The sequence below is a fragment of the Chelonoidis abingdonii genome, chromosome 1 (genome assembly GCF_003597395.2).
Source record: "Chelonoidis abingdonii isolate Lonesome George chromosome 1, CheloAbing_2.0, whole genome shotgun sequence".
NCBI lineage: Eukaryota > Metazoa > Chordata > Testudines > Testudinidae > Chelonoidis > Chelonoidis abingdonii.
The window spans coordinates 253,241,656-253,259,099 of record NC_133769.1 but is presented as its reverse complement, the minus strand read 5'-3'; the positions used below and the strand labels follow the sequence as shown (position 1 = coordinate 253,259,099).

The 17,444-nt window shown below is 40.5% G+C and overlaps 1 protein-coding gene across 1 annotated transcript in view; it reads right to left on the bottom strand.

Annotated features, from left to right (window-relative positions):
- IL18R1 (interleukin 18 receptor 1) overlaps positions 1 to 15,553 on the bottom strand; it is a 38,383-nt gene extending 22,830 nt beyond the window's left edge. Inside the window, exons 1-6 of the mRNA XM_075062417.1 lie at positions 15,483 to 15,553; positions 9,423 to 9,507; positions 7,588 to 7,828; positions 3,363 to 3,537; positions 1,249 to 1,402; positions 259 to 324 (exon numbers count right to left, since the gene is read on the bottom strand). Coding sequence (XP_074918518.1) covers positions 259 to 324; positions 1,249 to 1,402; positions 3,363 to 3,537; positions 7,588 to 7,828; positions 9,423 to 9,480 — 694 coding nt within the window. The 5' untranslated portion in view covers positions 9,481 to 9,507; positions 15,483 to 15,553. The remainder of the gene's footprint in view (positions 1 to 258; positions 325 to 1,248; positions 1,403 to 3,362; positions 3,538 to 7,587; positions 7,829 to 9,422; positions 9,508 to 15,482) is intronic.
- Positions 15,554 to 17,444: the final 1,891 nt, after the last annotated feature.

Below are 17,444 nucleotides of genomic sequence, written 5' to 3'. Positions count from 1 at the left end.
CCTTTTTCTGGCCACAGTGAGCATCTCTTGAACCGGGTAGCTGAACTCAGTGAATGTTTATGCCCGTTACTAACAGTGATGGCTCATCTGAAATAGGGAAGCCACATATTAACACTTGGCCCAGTAGGGAGCTATGGATCTGAGCAAAGAAAACTTGCAGACAGTTCTGAGTTTCACTAAACTCAACCAGAACATACACCATATAGAGATCAGAAAAAACAATATACATTCACAAAGATTACTCATATAATTAGATACCTATTTGTGTTTCAACATAAATTTCTCCAGGTTCAATTATCTGCAATTTAACAACTTCAGCTGCACCTAAGGGAAAAAAAGCAATACTTTAAAATACTAATTTTCTAACATCTCACCTCTGTAAAATGATACCTTGGCTCTATTTCAAAAACTCATGCTTAAGCTTATCATATAGATTTCAGCCTATTACTAATATATTTATGAACATTGATGAATCAGCAGTATAATTTCATCCGACTAACAACAGCATGACAATAACAGTAGGCTGATGCTCTGGCATTACCAAGTAGTTTAAAACAGCAAAATGGTATGTCCTGTTGAATTTTTTTCATGAACTCAAAGTGTTCAGTTTACGAGGTCCTCAAAGATTCACCTCCAAGACCACTTCTGAAATTGTTGCATTAATTACTGTGGCTAAATTTAATAGAACTGAAGAGGTGGAAGTGGGAGAAGAAATCAGAACATTCACGTAAGACTAAATAAAATCAGATTTTTTTTTGCTTGTCTCTTTTTGCTTTTTAAATTAAGAAGCTTACTTATAAAATAAGTGCAAAGTCGAAGAGTTTTGCTTTCCCTGGGGGAAGAGAGGTATAGTGTACAGTACATAACAAGAACTACAATAGATTGGAACATTTTTCAAGTTCACTCTTTTCTGAGATGATGCATATTTCAGAGGATTTTACTTCATTTCGAAGAGCTTCTCTCTATTCCACAGCCCATCTTCATTTTTTTTTTTTTGTTGAATTCTAAAATATTCAGCATGCCTATACTGGTAAATGGTGCCTGTTCAACAATTGTACTGAACAACATTGTCCAATTTTAACTGATCACAATATGCAATTAACTACATGACCTAATGATATCTACAGTTAGAGATAATGACCTACATCCTTTCCTCTTCACAAAGCCTGAGAAAATGAACTTTGCATAGGAAGCCTTCATTAAACATGTAATGATATGGTCTTCAGACTCCTAAGAAAACAATCTTACCATCTTTCACCATCAGCTCTATTGTACTTGTGGTGTTGAATGCCTTTCCAGCATGACTAATCGAAACAACACATGTGTAATTCCCAGAGTCTTCAATTGTTAAACTAGGAAAATGCAGTTCCTCCTCATTTGCAGAGTTACGGACGTTACAGTTCTGTTTCAATAAAGAAAATTTAAATAATTTTCATGCTATGGATACATTCTGAAACTTCAAATGAGAAATTAAATATTTTAAAATGAAACCTTTGGGGGGAAAATGCTAAGAGAGGCTGAGGTCCAATTTTCAAACATGGGCACCCAAATACAACATTGGGACATCCAAATGACAATATAGCACACAACGTAAGAAATCAGAGTAATCTAAAATAATCATGGAGATTAAGTACCCAACTGAGTACTCAAATCACATGATTTGGGCACCAGACAGAGTCCCATGTTGAAAACTGGGGACAAGATTTTAAAAAAATCATCATCTCATTTTCAAATCCCCCTTCTCTCCTTCTCCCTATGGTTGCTCAGTACTTCTGAAAATCAGGACATTTACTCAAGGGGTCTAAAAATAGATTTAGGAATGGAATTTTAAGTATCCATTTTTCAAAAATTTGGCTAGGCTCTGCAAGCTTCGCCAATTCATTACTCAAAGAAGTTGTTCTCTAGTGTGCCATGTGTGTATCTCAGCCTTGCCTCAGTTGGAATTTGTTAAAAGATTAATGATTTACGTACACATGGAAATAGAACTTGTCAAAAAAAATGAGGGGCAAGGTGAGGGGAATCAACATTTCAAAAAACTGTTTCTAGGGTTTAAAACAACCCTTTTGTTATTTTTTTCAAAAGTTTTAACCATTTCAATAATGATTTTGATAAAAAAGATTTAAATTGTTGTGAAGAATTTCACAAAAAATTCTGTTTGGTAGAACACTATTCCCAAATTAGACCAGTGCTTTACAAATGAATGGTACAAAGCAGGGTGAATAGCAGTGCCTTATCTACCTTTCCCATTATACAAAAAGAAAGGGACACAATGAATGCTGAAGGCAGCACATATAAAGCAGATAAAAGAAAATACTTTTTCATACAATGTACACTCAGCCCACTGGACTCATTGTCACAAGTTACCACTGAGGTCAAGAACTTAGCTGGGTTCAAAGGAGGATGGGACATTTATATGGGTAATAAATATTTCCAGAGTTATAAAATAAAAATTAAAAAGTAAATAAGAGATATAAACCCTCATGCTTCAGGGCACACACCAACTCTAACCAGTGTGGGACAGGAGGAAACTTTTCCTAGAGCAGGTTAATTAATAACTGACTACTTCAGGATTTCTTGCACTTTCCTTTGAAACAAACGATAATTTACCACTGTCAAGAGACAGGACAGACTGACCACTGATCTGATCTAGTATGACAGCTCCTATGCTCCAAAATGAGCATGAGACATCTCTAATCCCAACTGTTGGGAGCTGACAAACATCATCCATCTAAATCCATGGAGGAATGGAGAGGGCTACCCAACATGGTGAAGAGATAGGAAAACTAAAGGAATGTGTCTAAGGCTTTAGCCCAGTTATGGAACACAGTTCACTACAACTGCAACTGTTGTAACCAGGTCCCCTGATTTGGTGTATGTGAAGTACAGAAGAGATTTATGGTTCACTTTAAACAATGGAATTTATTTATAGCATTAAGAGATGTAAAATAATCTGAAACACCAAAACTTCCAAGCTGCCAACTACTGTTTAAGCAAATCCCAACACTCAATAAGTCCCTTTGCATGCCTTTTAATGTCAGGATCCCATAAAGAGAGTTGAGGCTGAGTAATTTATCAGGTAGGTTCAAGCATCAAATCTTTTACCATTCCCAAACCCTGAGATCACAAGCAATTCCTGATTGCTAGTATACTTTATCTTGCAAATCTGTGCAAGTAGACAAATTGGTTTTCTTTTGTGTGCCTGTGTTAAGAACTGTGTCACTTACCAGAATTACTAAAGATTTTTACATGATTGTAGAGAGATTTTTAGATGTCTGTAAGTTTGTAATCTACCTTTCCTCAGGTCTAACATTTTTTTTTTTTTTTTAACTTCTAATTTGGGTGGTGATGTTTTTCGTACTTACCTTGTACCACATTATGGTGATATTTTTTTGGTGGGGCACAGCATTGCATTTCAATGTATGAACTCTTCCAGCCTCTTTAACTTGCCTGGATAAATGATTTGTGTTAAAACAACTGTCTTTACTTCTTTTAAGTACATTGAGGAACCACTTTTGTGACGTGAAGTACGTTCCATTGCTATGAAATAAAACAAAGAGTTTTGGGTGTTCTTTAAAGTCATGTAGATAGGGTAATTTTACAACAAAATAAAAAATATATACCTAAAATACAATCATTAGAAGAAAAAAAAAAGGATACCTATATTACCCTGTTTTTTTTTTTACTTCCTTTTCTTTACTTCCCCACATAAACTAGGTGTTATTTTCAGTAACACTCCAGCTTAAGTAACAGATAAGCATATCAAAACAGAGTCATGAAACCATTCAGTTTCGTATTTATAATAATATAACAATATATGGTAGCAAGTATACAAACAAATTAGCATAATGAGCTCAAGTAGTTTAAAATGATCAGTTAGTGGGTTTAGAGACTTATTCATCTAATTCATTAAGATTTGATGTAGAGATAATAATTTAAAAAGTGATTTGTGAATATTTATGAACAAATAAACTTGGCAAGCTCACTCTCTTGTTGTTCATGTGGTCACATTATTCATTGTTTGTTGCCATACAGACAGCCACCAAAGTATTTGTGAAAACATTCACAAATCCTGAGGGTTTCATGGAGAAGCACAAATTACTACTGAGCAAAGGCACTTTGTTTCATAGTTACATATCACCCAAAAGGCAGAGTTAATTACTTTGATAAAATATTTAAATACTTTCATTGTTCAATATTCCCATATACATAAGTGTGGGCCAAACGGAGCTGGAGGAGTCTTGGGGTAATTAAATTACTGGAGAAAGATGAATGTTACTGAAAGGCAATAATCAACATTTCAAAAAAGTGCCTAAAGTGAAGCTCTAATTACACATTAAGGTATCTAAACACGTAGTTTGATTTGCAAGAGTACTCACAGACTTTTGTTTTATGTTAACATACTTGATAACAAAAAAAAAATAAAATCACAAATAAAAATATTTGCAATAAAAAAAGTCATGAAAACCATCAAAGCAAATTCAGTTTTTACTCAATAAAATGTTCCCAAATATTTTAACATTTTCCCAATTCTAGTGTGCCAAATATGTTTTGTAGTTTTATCAGCCTTCTATATGACCCTCCACAACACTGTTAATGTTAAACGTCCTTTATTTTACATATAAATTTCTCTGTTGAATCCTAAAATAAATAATATGCTACTTTTGTTTTATCTAGTCTGAACTGAGTTGAAGATAGTTCTCTTAGAGGAAATACCCACTGATACTGTTTTCAAATATATGATATATATCATAACAGTCATTTCAGAAGAAGGTAGTGGATTAAACATTGACCTCATGTTCTGATTAATAAATGTACTTGAGGTCAGAGTAAACCAGTCCAAAAAAACTGGCTTGGCACAGTCTAAACATTAGTAGTGTATCACAAAGGGAAAACTAAGAAAGCAGGAACACTTAACCTATACATTTATATGCTCAACATGACCTTTGTCTGAGCACCAGCTGAGAATAATAGATTTATCCTTACAACAATCCTGTGAGGTAGGCAAGTATTATCATCTAGAATTTGCAGATAGGGACTAGAGATGGACAAACTAACTGACTTGCCCAAAATCACATGGGAAGCCTATGGTAGACTGAGGAACTGAACCCACTTTTTTTTTTTAATCCTAGCATAGCTCTCAACCGCAAGGCCGTACTTCCTCCTGTTAGACAGTCCCTCAGCATAATGAGAGGCCTCTGTGGTAACACATTCTGTGAAATGACTTCACAGTTAGTTGTACAACACACTAAAGATGTTGGGCCAAATTCAGACCTGGTATAAACAGGTGTAACTCTACAGAAAATGGACCTCACACGAGGTATGAATTTGGCTTGGAGCATCTCCAATCCAGCCTACCTCATAAGATTTTAATCAACATGCACTAAGAGACATCCTGGTCTCTTACACTCTTTGAGGTTTTATCTTTCTGTCTTGGCTTTCATTTTAGTTCTTTGGTTGTACTTTGAGGGGAATATGGTATTACAAAAATCACTACTTGGCTAAAACTCAAAACATATAGCCTGGCTCAGCAAAGCACATTGGAGAGTGAAAATTCATAAAGTAGCAATTAAGATTTTACCCAAAAAACCCACTGAATACTAGAATACAGTGAATATTAGATTACAAATCACCCCTCAGCCATTTCACTATCAAGGTCAGATTTTGACATAGTATTACCACTTTACACTTGAGTGCTGAGTGTTCTGTTCCCTAAGCATGTGTTCAGCTTCAAGCATGGGTATAGTCCCATTGACTTCAACAGGGCCATACACGCATAAAGCTAAATACAGGAGTATGTCTTTGCAGGATCAGAGCCTTAAAAAGTGTGTCATTTGCTTGTCACTGATGTCTACCTTTAATTTTTATTTTTTTTCCAGGTACTTACAATTTACCTAGTTACAAGGTCACTACTGTGGAAGAGCTTATTTGACCTGATTTCCAATAGCCACAGGAATTTAAGATATGTGCTGCACAAAACCATACAAACAACAACACAGATGCGTCGCAAAGATTGTCAGTCAACTCCACGTGTCAAATGTAGCAGGAACCTTCATGACAAGAAACGGGGCTAACTGTGGTCAAATGTGCTAAACTGTTAAACTGACTCAATAAACAAATCTGCACTCATTTCATTTATTTATTTATTTATTGAGGGAGGGGGCTTGGCTTGTTTGATTTTGTTTTTATTGTTTGTTTGTTTTTCCCATCAGAACTCTGTGATTTGTTGTGAAAATGTTTCACTGGTGCATTTCTGTTTTATCTAGGAACCTTTATTTTTCTTCCGAGTCAAAAGGGCTGAATAAAGAATATAACATGAACAAATAATTCAATCAGTTTCACCTATTTCTTTTAGCACATTGTCCAATAGAGCCAGTTGCAAATTTTCAACCAAAAATGACTTTTTTCTATAATGAACTTTCATGAAAAATGTCAATACTTTTAATCAACATTTTAACTGATAACCATTTTGATATCAAAAAAAATTTCTGAAAATTGTTCCTATAATTTTTAAGTTTATATTTAAATAAATTTAATTTGAAAATCAAATAAAATCATATTCTAAACTAATTACAACTCTTGGACATTTCAAAAAATAATGGAGGCTGTTAATAAATTAAGTCTAATATAAAGTTGTAGTTCATGAAATTCTAACCCTTTTTATTACTGGAGAACTGAGTTTTGTATTTTTCAGTGCTATATATCTGCAGTCACACATCTACCCTGTATTTTATAAACAGGAAAGGACCTTTAAAATTTTCCAGTAATATAAGCACAAACCGTTGCTTACATAATACACTATGAGAAAGGAATTATTCTTTTAACCTTTGTCTTGAAATGTACTGCAGTTTCAGTAGAAGTCAGTTCTAACACAAACATCTTCACCTTTTCAAAACTTGATTTAACCATTCTTAAACCACACTTTCCTCCTGCCCTACTGAACAATACAACAACTCAGAGTGCACTAGTCTTACAGCTCCATTTGAGTCACTGCTTTGTAAAAGCTATTCTGAGGTGAAAGAGCATACTCATCTAGAAATCAAATATAACCATTCCATTTGTGCTTTTAGTTCTTCCAATGATGTAAAGTTCTGTATAAAAGCCAGAGCCTAATTATGCCATTCTTACTCATCTTGTGTATTACTTTAACATACAATTAGTCCCATTGATTTCAGCGGGAACACTCACACACACTCAGTTACTTACTCAACACAAGTAAGCCTCTCCATATCAGTTGAAAGAAGTATGTTATTAATCAGTTTCTAAGCATAGACAATGTCTTGTGTCTAGGAGGAACAAAAACAATCACCGGTCTTCTTTAACAAAAGGTTTGCTTAAATGTTTAGAGGTTCTGTCTACCTGCAATTAATTGTAAATTTTATGAGCTCAGTTCTCCACTGCCTTGCATTCTGTGTAGTTATTTAGAGTTGTGCACATGAATGTAACATGATACTACTTGGGTAAGTATAGCTTTCTGTACCTCTTTTTATAAGTGCTAATAACTACACCAGGTTCTGGTAATAGAGGATCAGGTCCTATTTTTATACAGTTGCAGAGACTCTACATTATCCACTAGGTACGTGTACTCACCTGAATGTGTATGTGTAATTCCCCATGTCACTGAGTTCAGCTGGCCAAAACTCCAGAAATCTCCCATTTAAAACAAGTCTGTGTGTTTTTTGGATCAAATTCACCTTTCCTTCGCTTTCTTTCAACCAGGTCACTGTGTATGATTTACTGCGAAGATTATCTCTTATTGATCCAGGGAAGCAAAGGGAAAAATATTCCCCTTCGAGTACATCAATGGAGCGACGCAAGGGGCACAGCTCTCCTTTGCAGAAAAAAGAATGGTTAAGAAGCAAAACACTGTTTTCAGATAATGAGACTGGACTGATTCTAATAACACTTGCTGTCTATCTGGTTTCTTTCTAAACAGATTTTCTTTCAGCAGACCTACTAACTGCTGAAGAGTGTGGCCATAATCAGGGAATCAATATTTATCCCAACCTGAGGACCCAGTTTTCAAGTCTTTATTCTGCCCTTACTCAGGCAAAACGTTTTCATGCCTAGAGGAAGGTGGAAAATGGGAGTTTTTCCCATGGACTTCAGGAAACTTCTATAAGGGCCTGTGAGATAGGAGTAGGACCATGCTCTGTCTTCTACTCTTTCTACACAAATCAGTCAGAGAATTTCTATTGTTAAACACCACCCTATAATTTTTTACATTACTCTCTCCCCCACACTCTTTTACTGACCACATCATTTACAGCATCAATTTCTCCTCTGCCAAGTACAGGGAAGAAATCTCTCCATCCACAGACCCTGTTTTGTTTCTGACTCCACCAATTTGCCCTACCACAGCATTTTCCTTCTTCTACCCTCTGTGTTAATGGGTTAATTACCTTCTTAGTCCGGCCCATTCTAATCCACTAATTAGGTATACTCAGGTCCAGCCTGGCGGTGATGGATTTAATTGGTGTTCAAGTGATCAGAGTGCTGGCTCAGCTGTTGGTTCCCAGTTTTCTGTCATAGCCCAATTCTGCAATCCTTATTCAGGTGGGATAGTACCTTCCTTACTTGATTTCAGTGGGGCTACTTGCAGAGTAAGGCCCTGCTCCAAATCCCATTTAGTCAATTGGAATTGTTTGCTGACTGTAATTACTCTGGATCAGGACCTAAGGTACTACTTTTAGTGAGGAAACATGGCAGAATATTTTTTCCTCTCCTTTCACAATTTTGCTATTTAAAGATGGGTCCATCTAAACTGCAAAGTCTGGAACTGAATTTGAACTTTACCAAACGTTGGAAGTGTTTGGTCTAGGGTTTGGGTCAGACCCCTTACTAACTTAATTAGAATAACTATCTATTGTTCTACTTAATTCCTGATATGTACTGTAAATTCCAGTACTGCAATGGAGAGAAGGAGCAAAATATCATTGCAACACTAGAACTGAGAAAATAACTGATTTTTCAGTTCAGTGGCCAAACGAATCAACCCAAAATGAAAAATTCTTCAGTTTTTCTTGCTGAAATGAAAATCCAACAAAATTTCACTTTGGGTTGAACAAAATGTTTTCTTTGACTGAAACAAACAACTTTTTTTTTCATTTCATTTTGTTTTCCAGTATTTGTTACCCTTTGTTTCTTTAACTAAATTTCTAAATAAAATGTCATTTAAACAAAAAGTTGCAATGTTTCATTTTGACATTTTTGAAATGAAACATTTAGACATTTTCAATAAAAAAAATTGTGTTGGCCCAAACTATCTGCCAAATTTGACCCAAATTCACAAATAATATCAGTCAACCCAAAACTGCATTTTTCAGCAAATAAACTATTCATTCAAAAAAAATTCACCCAGCTAGAATATACCAAATATTCACCAAATTATTCCATGTCTTACTGTCAAAGTGATTTATGCTTACCAGTTGTAGCTTTGCTGAGGAACACTAAAAATGGAATAATCAGACTTTCAAAAGCCATTTTCTTGACTTACTTGTAGCTTCTTCTCTGGAAAAAAGGGAAGTGTTCTTTGTTTAACTGACAGAGTTTTGGAAGAAAAACAAATATATGTGATCCATCACATATACAACAAATTTGTCTAAAACGAAGTTCATGAGTAATATAACAAATATGTAGTGAAGATGGGATTTCCACCAGAATTTTTTTTATCATCAAAGTGTATTTACATGTATAAGGCTATAATCCAGGAGTTTTACTGGCAAGATCCATATCAGTTGGAGAGAACGGTTGTTTTTCCTTCCACTATTAATATTTCATGTTAGATGTTCTATATCATTTCTTTTTTACTCATATCTGATTAAGTACTGTACATTATAAAATGCTGCTCATTCTAGCTATAGATGCATCCAAACTAAAGACCTGATATTGCAAACCTTAATTACTGTGTGCTAGGGCTTTCCATCATGACTATGGTGTTTGCAGGATTGGACCATTAAAGTCAATGGAAATTTTGTGAATGACTTCAATGAACATAAGATCAAGCCCATAGTTTGGACACATCTGTAGTTAAAGCTAAAAATACAAAAATCTGTTGGCAAACCAGGAAGCATGCCAGCTGTCTTCAGTTTTCTTCATATTAGATTTTATTTTAACATGCCACTTAGACAGAGGTACCATATTATTTTAACTGCCTTATGCACTACTTGAGGGCAGAGGAGGCATGAGTTCACTGCTTTTCATCATGCATTGACATTACCACCAGTAAAAGCAAGCGTAAAACATTAGTAAATAAGACTGGAGTGGAGACTCTTCAGTGAGAGAGCACAGGGTAGTCAGCACAGCACCTAATAACAGGATCAGTTCTAATATTGTACTGTTGTGCTTTACTAATATAAACATTATGTGTATTCAGAATAATAAACTAAGACCAACTAATACATACCTCCACAGCCAGGTGAAGCAACTTTACCCAGTCCCTCTCCCTAACCCACATGTACACACATGCCTGAATTTGAGACATATGGGCCACATGTCCAACGAACATGGTATAATTTAGGACTCTGTGGACAGCTCTGACAGAAGCAGATTTCAGATTTCTGATTTCAGGTTTGTTTGGGGGTATTTTAACTAAACCTTTTGCAATTTTGCATAAGCTTGTTGTAAAGCTTGCCACTGAGATTTACAACTGTACGCAATTTTGAATTAAAACTGCAAGCTCTTGTATCATTAAAATAGCACTTAAAAATAAAATAATACAAATAGATGTAATTGTTCTCCTCCTCTTTCACTTGGTCTCTCTGATCCATTACGAAGATTCACTGTCTCCTCCCTGTCCCTTCCCCTCCTCCACCACCTGCCTCAGACACATACTTACAAAGAAGAAATAAGTTTATTTTCCAATCTTTGAGAGCCAGTATTACCTACTGCTTAGACTGGATTCTTCTTCAGGAGGACGGCATGAGCTTATTTTCTTTTAAAATATTCCAGTAATAATGAAATACTGAACTGGTAAGAAGGCAAAACCTATTTCCATAGGACAATACCGAGCCCAAATTCATCTCCACAGCAGCTGGGCTATTGTGACTTCTTCAGCTCCTGAGCTACTAGTCATGGAGAGCTTGATCCCACCCATTGAAATTCAATGGAAAACTTCTATTACATTCATCAGGAGCAGGCCCAAAGTCTGCTACCTATTCCAAGGTGGTACCTCCACTTTTTAGCCTTACATAAATGTCCTATTCCCTTGAGCGAAATCACAGTGTTTGCATTGAAGCAGCTAATTTCCTGAAGTGCTGGGAGCACTTGTTCTTCCTTGATTGATTCATGTCCAGTTAGCTAGAGAAGAAAATTGACAGTTGCCTACACTCAAACCAGTAATTAGCTAAAAAAGTGGCTCTCACCTTTCCAGACTACTGTACCAATTTCAGGAGTCTGATTTGTCTTGTGTACCCCAAGTTTCAGCTCACTTAAAAACTACTTGCCTACAAAATCAGACATAAAAATACAAAAGTGTCACAGCACACTATTACTGAAAATGTGTTTATTTTCCTTTTTATTACATAATTATAAAATAAAACAATTGGAATACAAATATTGCTCTTACATCTCAGTGAATAGTATATAGCAGTGGTTCTCAAAGCCAGTCCGCCACCCTGTTCAGGGAAAGCCTCCGGCGGGCCAGGCTGGTTTGTTTGCCTGCTGCGTCCACAGGTTCGGCCAATCGCAGCTCCCACTGGCTGCAGTTCACCGTTTCAGGTCAATGGGGCTGCAGGAAGTGGCGCGGGCCAAGGGATGTGCTGGCCGCCCTTCCTGCAGCCCTCATGGGCCTGGAGTGGCAAACTGCAGCCAGTGGGAGCCACGATTGGCCAAACCTGCAGATGCAGCAGGCAAACAAACCAGCCCGGCCCGCCAGGGGCTTTCCCTGAATAAGCGGCAGACCGGCTTTGAGAACCACTGATATATAGAACAAGTCATTGTCTGTATGAAATTTAAGTTTGTATTGACTTTGCTAGTGCTTTTTATGTAGCCTGTTGTAAAACTAAGTAAATATCTAGATGAGTTGAGGTACCCTCTGGAAGACCTACGCATACCGCCAGGGGTACACGTACACCTGGTTGAGAACCACTGAGCTAAAAAACAAAAGTTACATGAATAATAATAAATCTATCCTGAACAGAATATAAAGACTCAGGGATTATGCATAAAAACTAATGGAAGGTTGGTTTGTTGTTTAATTCTTTGAGTTTATATTGAGTTTCATATCTTCTAGTTGAACTTTTTTTTTCTAGAGGCAGGCAGCCTGACTAAGTGAGATACAAAAATCATAGACAGCCTTTGAAAAATGTAGTGAAAATGTGGACAGCTACCTAAGGTTTGAAACTGAAATCTGACAATTTATGGTTCTTAAATACTATTCTTTTTTGGCAGATCACACCAGTACGATGAGTCAAACTTCTGGTATAGACTCAGGAACACCATTTAATTTCTACTCTATTTAAACCTCACTTTTTCATCCATTCCTTTAGTAGCACAGTTTTGTTGCTGCTGTTGTTTTTTCCTTCTTAGCTGCATATTTTAAGAGGTTAAGGTACAGAGTGGTATGCAAAATACTTCATAATATCTGGATTTGTGACTAGTAGTTGCTACTCATAGGCAAGACACACACTCTTAATCTCAGCTTGCTAGATCTAAATGCTTCTCTTGGGTTTCTCCCACTCATGCTAGCAAACTGTAGCACCTGAGCCACATTATCTGAAACCATCTTCGTGTCACGATCAGGAAAAATGTGGGAGGGAATTGTTTCCACTGAAATTTGTCTTATAAAAAGAGATTCTTTCAAAAAAGAGAAAGAAGTTGTGATGTTCAGAAAGGAATGAAAAACTATTTTTAAAAATGGTACTAGAACAAACCAAGGGAACTATTCCTATCAATAAAACATCAGGTCCGATATCTGAAGAATACAGGAAAACTCACCAGGCTAAGTGACATGTTAATAATAGGGAATGACAGGTTTCCAGAGGAAACTAGGAAAAAACAATTATCATTACTTTATATTAAGCCTCAATCCAGCAAAGCATTTAAACATATGCTTAAAATTATGCATATTCATGAGTATTTTGCTGAATTGAGACTTGAAAGACTGAAGAGGGAAGAATGCTCAGCGGTTCTGTGTGAACTGCTGACTTGCAGGGAACACTAGAAGAGGCAAGGGAGTTTAAATCTCTTTATCAACACCAATTCAATGCCCAATGGATGATATGCAGTCAAGAATGTTAGCATTTCTGAATTGGTGAATAAGGGACCTGCAATCCAAATTTCTTAATAAGCAACCATTCTTGCTGCCGTTACAATGCTTTTAAGGAGAATATAACATACTGGCGTCCTGCGGTATGTTATATTCCTTGTTGCATGGTATTAGCTGGCCTGATTAAACTAGTTCAGGAGTGGGCAAACTACAGCCCCAGGGTCGCATCCAGCCCTCCAGATGCCGCAGGAGGTCCACGGGAGCTGCAGGACCGGCGAGCGGCAGAGCACCCCCCGCGGCGTGCCACCATGCTTGGGGCAGTGAAATGGCTAGAGCTGGCCCTGCCCATTCCGCGTGGCTCCCAGAAGCAACAGTCCAAGTTCCTGTGGACGGGGCAGTGCGCAGAGCCGCCTGGCTCTGCCTCTGTAGGAGCTGGAGGGGGGACATGCTGCTCCTTCTGGGAGCTGCTTGAGGTAAGCGCTGCTCAGAGCCTCCACTCCTGATCCCCTCCAACGCCCCAACCCCTTGCCTCAGCCCTGATGCCCCTCCCACCCTCTGAACCCCTCAGTCCCAGCCCGGAGCACCCTCCTGCACCCCAACCCGTCATTCCCAGCCCCACCCCAGAGCCCGCACCACCACCCCCATATCCCAACCTCCTGCCCCAGCCCAGAGCCCCCTCCCACACCCTGAATTTCTCATTTCTGGCCCCACCTCAAAACCCACACCCCCAGCCGCAGCCCACACCACAACCCCCAATTTCGTGAGTATTCATGGTCCACCATATGATTTCCATACCCAGATGTGGCCCTCAGGCCAAAAAGTTTGCCCACCCCTGAACTAGCCCTTCTGTAAGCCAGTTTGATTCTGTGACATTCCTTTGGTGCCAAGGATCAGCAAAGACAGTCACAATGAGGTCTCAGAGCTATCAGCTGGCTCAGTAGTGCATCACAGTATGTATGTAGGTAAGCGATCATGTAAGTGGCAGACAAATATTTAAAAGGAGAAAAAAATGAATAATCTGCGCCTGCTAAATTACTGAATGAGCAGTTAGGAAACTCCCAGTGAGATGGGGGGAGGGGATTCCCCAGGCTCACATACAGCGAATACCTTGCTCACCGTGAGTAACATATTGTCTCAGATCAGTGAGGAGGCCCCCACACAGCTGATTTTACGAGCGAATACGTCTCCGCATGTGTGAGCTCGCACCGGGCCTCTCCGCTCCACAGCGAACGATCCCCCTCCTGCACATCCTCCCCTTGGCGGGGCCCCGCAGGGTTCCGCCTTCCTGGCGGGGGCGGGGGGCTGGGAGACGGGCTAGCTCTGGCTACCGTCTCGCTGGAGAGGTTGGGGTGGTTTGGGCCAGCCCGGCCTGGGACCTGCCGGGGGGGATTCCCTAGCGACAGAGCCTCATTGTAGGCTCAGAGGAGTCCAGTCAGCAGCCACGTGCTTCACCCAGCCCAGGGACCAGCTCTCTTACGGCTCCTGGGGCGGCAGCGCCTCGGAGCGGGGCAGAAACCCGGCCTGCCAGGGACGCGCTGCACTTGCGGTCCGGGGCGCGGCGGGCGAGAGGAGAAGCGCCCTGGGCAGCGAGGGGAAGCGCCGAGCGCCCCGGGAACCGCAGAGGCGCCCGGGCAGGGAGCGCGCCCCGGGGCCGGTCAGCAGGTGCCGGCAGAGGAGCAGTCTCCCTCCGGGGCTGCTAGCTAGGAAGCAGCCGCCCGCCAAGCTCCGCTGTCTCGCTCCCGGCGTTACCGGGCAGGGTCCCCGCCGGAGCGCTGCTGCCTGCCCAGGGCATTGCGCCTGCGCCGCGCCGGGCTGCCCCTAAGGCGGGAGCTGCAGTCCGCGGGCAGCCGGGACCAGCAGCCCTCTGCTGCGCGGAGCCCTGGCCCCTGCGGCTGCTCTCAGCGGACGGGGGCCCGGCCCCACTTGCTTTACAGACGCTCCCCGAGTAACATGACGGGCTGCGCGGGAGAGCGCTGTCATTGCCCCACGTCCAGCTGGGAAACTGAGGCACGGACTCCACTCCGAGTACGGGCCAGTCAGGCGCTCCCTGGCAAGCTGGCTGCCCCCTGACTTGACTGGCCATGGCAGTGCAGGCTTAGGTATCAGCCCCAGCAGCTATTCTAACGGAGACCAGCGCCAGTGCCACTGACCTGCCTCCCTGACCTCAGACTCCTGGAGCTGGAGGGCTGGAAGCGACGCTGAGGGCTCATCCAGGCCTCTGGCTGCCAACTTTCCAAAATCTCAGAGCCCAGCACCCCCACTCAAAGGCTCAACTCACCCTAAAGAGAAGAGGGATGCTGAAGAGGGACCATGGCTCTCCTGCTCGGGCCAGCAGCAGCTCAAGGCAAAGAGTTCTCAGGGAGCTTCCTGTAGCCGTGGGAGGTTCCTGGAGGTATGTCTGACCAGGCCCCGGGGAGCAGCCTGTGCAGAAGTGTCCTCCTCAGCCCCTCTGGGAGGGGACTAGTGGCTGAGGTGTCTCCATCTCTGCCCCTCCCTGGTCCTGGGGCCAGCGCTTGGGGGCTAAAGGGGTCTTGGGCTTGTGGGAGCAGGGGCATGACAGATATGCAGTAACTGGACTTTTGGTGTCCAGTCAATACTTCTGACCAGAGACTGTATGGGTCCCCTTAAAACCGGACTTACCTGTCAAAAACTGGACACTGGGCAACCCTCTCAAGACCCGACCCCAGTGCTGAGGCTGGACCAAGTAAATTCACACCATCCCTGATACGTGTTTTGCTAACATTCTTAAAACCCTCCACGGACAGGTTTCACAACCTCCCATGGAAGCCTATTCCAATGCTTAACTATCCTTAGTGTTTTAGAAAGTTTTTCCTAAACCCTTGCTGCAAATTAATCCCATTACTTCAGTGGACATGGAGAACTATTGATCATCATCCTCTTTATAACAGCCCTGAATATATGTGAAGACTGTTATCAGGGCCCCCTTCAGGCTTCTTTTCTCAAGACTAAACATGCCCAGATTTTTTTATTCTTTCCTCATAGGTCATATTTTCTAAACCTTTTATCATTTTTGCTGTTCTCTTCTGGGACGCTCCAATTTGTTCCTCTTTCTTGAAGCATGGCATCCAGATACAGAGGGAAAAAGAAGAGGACTTGGGATGACATGTTCCAGGAGATCCTACAAGCCAGTCCTGCATCAGAGAACGAGACCAGAGCTTGGAGGATCACCCTTGGAGACAGCCTGGAGAAGGATAAAGTGCGGAGGAGAAAGGAGCAGAAAAAGGAGAGGGATGTGTAGCAGGACATGCTTGCACTTTTCAGACAGAGAACAGAGATGCTGCAGATTTTGGTGGTTCTGCAGGTTCAACAATCCTGTGTTTGCCTCCTTCAGCCTGTAGAAATCTCAATATTAGGACCTTCCTATACCCCCGTCTACATTCCATGTAACCTCAGCGGTCAGAGCACCATGCTTACCACTCCACCCAGAGGGATTTTAAAGACAATCACAGCTTCACATATCGTGACCTGTGAAAGCCATTGTTGATGTATGTGTACCTGAAATGGAGTTTTTCTTTCCCCTTCATAAGTTCTGTTCCCTTAATTTATCAAGTTTAAAATGTTTTTTTTTAATTGCCTGGTTCATGTTACAGAATAACATTTAATTTTTTCCAAAAATAGATCTTTATTATTAAATAATATTATTTAATCTTTATATGCTATCTGGTGCTGAGCTGGTCTGACACCCACCAATATCCTATTACTTCATTTTGACACAGAACCCATTACATCATTCAGAGACAATATTAATAGGTGCAGTGACAATGTTATATTCCTACATACAGAGCAGCCACTGCAAGATTCATACCAGGTTGCAAAAGAGCAAGGTCAGGTACAGCACACAACAGCAACACACACTACTCTGGCTCACTATTAAAATGGTCTTTCAAAGCCTGCCTGAGCCAGGTAGCTCCGCATTGAGCTCTTCTAACAGCCCTATATCTGGCTGTTCAAATTCAGCAGACAGCTGTTCCACCTCTGTCCTCCACCCCAGCAGAAACTTTTCATCCTTTGCTTCACATATATTATCCAGGACACAGCATGCAGCTATAATCATTGGGATATTTTTCTCACTGAGGCCCAACCTTGTAAGAAAACAATGCCAGTGACCTTTCATATGACCAAAGGCACATTCAACTGTCATCCTGCACCTGCTGAGCCTGTATAATTGAAGTATTCCTTGGTGCTGTTGAGGTGGCCAATATATGGCTTCATAAAGCAT